Here is a 2,138-nt window from a genome sequence, read left to right on the forward strand (position 1 = left end):
TTGATTTTGATATTAATATGTTTATGTCCCTACATACGTTTAATTGCATTAAATCAGGAGGAAAGGGCTATGCTAGCTTTAGACTCATTTAAGTGGTGAATGAATAATTTAGGCGTTTTGCCCCGGTGCTCATAAGAAATAAAATAAATAAAACAAGAGCCACTTGTGTGAGATACGCTTAAATTGAGATGAATTTGAGCTGTTGAATATTTTTTTTCATTAAAAAGAAGAGGTTATGGACTTATGGATCTTATTATTGAATAAATAATATTAAAAATATGATTTTAATCTGCATGTTGCAACATTTACTCATATAGATGGACAATTCAACTCAAACTTATGATGGGTTGGCCTAATTAATAACCCGTCCAACCTATGGATTTGAAAACCTTCAAAAGAGTTCGCATCTATTTATATATATATATATATATATATATATTATAGTCTCTCCCAAGAAAATCAACCAAACCTCATCACAACCTTCTTGCAATTCTACTGAACCAATTCTTTTCTAATATTGTCTGAGAAATGGCAGAAGCTAAGGTTGAGATTGTATCCCAAGTCACCATAAAGCCATTATCTCCAACTCCGAATCACCTTAAACACTTCCAAATTTCTCTCCTTGACGAGATAGCTACTCCTCCTTCTTTTTATGTTCCCGTTGTTCTCTTCTACTCTGCTTCTGATCATGATTTTTTCAAAGTGTCTCAAAAGTTGAAGACTTCGCTATCTCAAATTCTCACTCTCTATTATCCATTCAGTGGAAGAATCAAAAGAAATAAAAGCAATCTCTATGTTGATTGCAATGATGAGGGTGTCCTTTACCTTAAAGCTAGAGTCCCCTCAAAGCTCTCAGATTTTCTCAAGGGTAATACCAACGAACAACTCAATGAGACTAAAGGGTTTCTTCCATTAGATCCCTATAAGCCTAAACTAGACGATGATGATGAAGATCGTCTAATAATGGCTGTTCAGGTTACTGAGTTTTGCTGTGGAGGTATAGCAATTGGTTTGTGCATCTCACACAAGGTTTGTGACGCAACATCAGTAGCTTCTTTCCTCAAAGCTTGGTCCCAAAGGGCAATGGGAGAAGCTTCTTCTTCACCTCTTAATATGGAAGCTTCTTTTCTTTTTCCACCCAAAGGCGTAGGGATTGACATCAATGACAGGGTAGGTGAGAAAAACATTACAACAAAGAGATTTCTGTTTAGTGAAAATAGCTTGTGCAAATTGAAAGAAGAAATTTCAAGAAGTTGTGGCTTTACACCTACCAGAGTTGAAGCTGTGACAGCTTTGATATGGAAATCGGCGTTGGAAGCTGCAAGAAACACAGAACCAAGTGACAAAAGTACTTCATTCCTGTTACATGCCGTGAACATCCGTGGCCGGATGCAGCCGTCGTTGCTGGAAAATTCTTTAGGTGATGTTGGCATGCGTACTTTCACTAACGTACTTAATTATGAGTGCTTTCATTATATTCATTTGTTTAACTTGAGCTTTCCATTGACAAAATCTAGGTAATCCTTTTGTATATGCAATTTCTCCATTGTTTGAAGTTGACAAAGAAACGAAGATGAAGCTACAAGATTTGGTAGAAGTAGTGATAAAAACCATAAAAATGGTTGATGGAAATTATGTGCGTAAGCTTCAAGGAGATGGTCAGGAGCTTATGGAGACTCTTGAACCAATGTCACACAAGTTGGTGGCTAAGAAAGATGTTCCTTGTTATAGCTTCAGTAGTTGGGTGAGGTTTGGTTTTTATGAAACAAGTTTCGGATGGGGCAAGCCAACCTGGGTCTGTACTATTGGAGTGCCTATAAAAAATGTGATCATTTTGATGCCAACTTGTTCTGGAGATGGAGGATTAGAGGCTTGGATCACTTTGAATGAGCTTCATATGTGCCAATTTGAAACCCATCCTCTACTTCTTCAATTTGTTTCTTCTAATCCATAATTAAGTACTCTGAATTGGATTGGAAAAAAGTGATTCAAGTAATTATGTGTATGTTGGAAATTTTATCTCTTTTAATTTGTTAGTGACCTTTATTTATCCATTAACTGTTATTTGTGTTTATTGTAGTCACCATAAACTTACATATATATTATATACTACATCCAGTTCTAATTATATGACCTCA

The 2,138-nt window shown here is 35.8% G+C and overlaps 1 protein-coding gene across 1 annotated transcript; it reads left to right on the forward strand.

Moving 5' to 3' along the window:
* The first annotated feature begins 528 nt into the window (after positions 1–528).
* On the forward strand, positions 529–1,954 carry LOC114750861 (vinorine synthase-like). The gene is made up of 2 exons (XM_028939497.1): positions 529–1,435; positions 1,518–1,954. Exons 1-2 carry the CDS (start codon positions 529–531, stop codon positions 1,952–1,954), a joined length of 1,344 nt encoding a protein of 447 aa, XP_028795330.1.
* Positions 1,955–2,138: the final 184 nt, after the last annotated feature.

The sequence above is a fragment of the Neltuma alba genome, unplaced genomic scaffold (assembly GCF_004799145.2).
Source record: "Neltuma alba isolate B1F8T4 unplaced genomic scaffold, ASM479914v2 tig00006659_pilon, whole genome shotgun sequence".
Lineage (NCBI taxonomy): Eukaryota > Viridiplantae > Streptophyta > Magnoliopsida > Fabales > Fabaceae > Neltuma > Neltuma alba.

Excerpts from the sequence above, each read along its gene's own strand:
- LOC114750861 (XM_028939497.1), top strand. The coding sequence starts at position 529 with ATGGCAGAAGCTAAGGTTGAGATTGTATCCCAAGTCACCATAAAGCCA. Across the intron at positions 1,436-1,517 it reads TTTAGGTGATGTTGGCATGC|GTAATCCTTTTGTATATGCA; the intron begins GTACTTTCACTA and ends GACAAAATCTAG.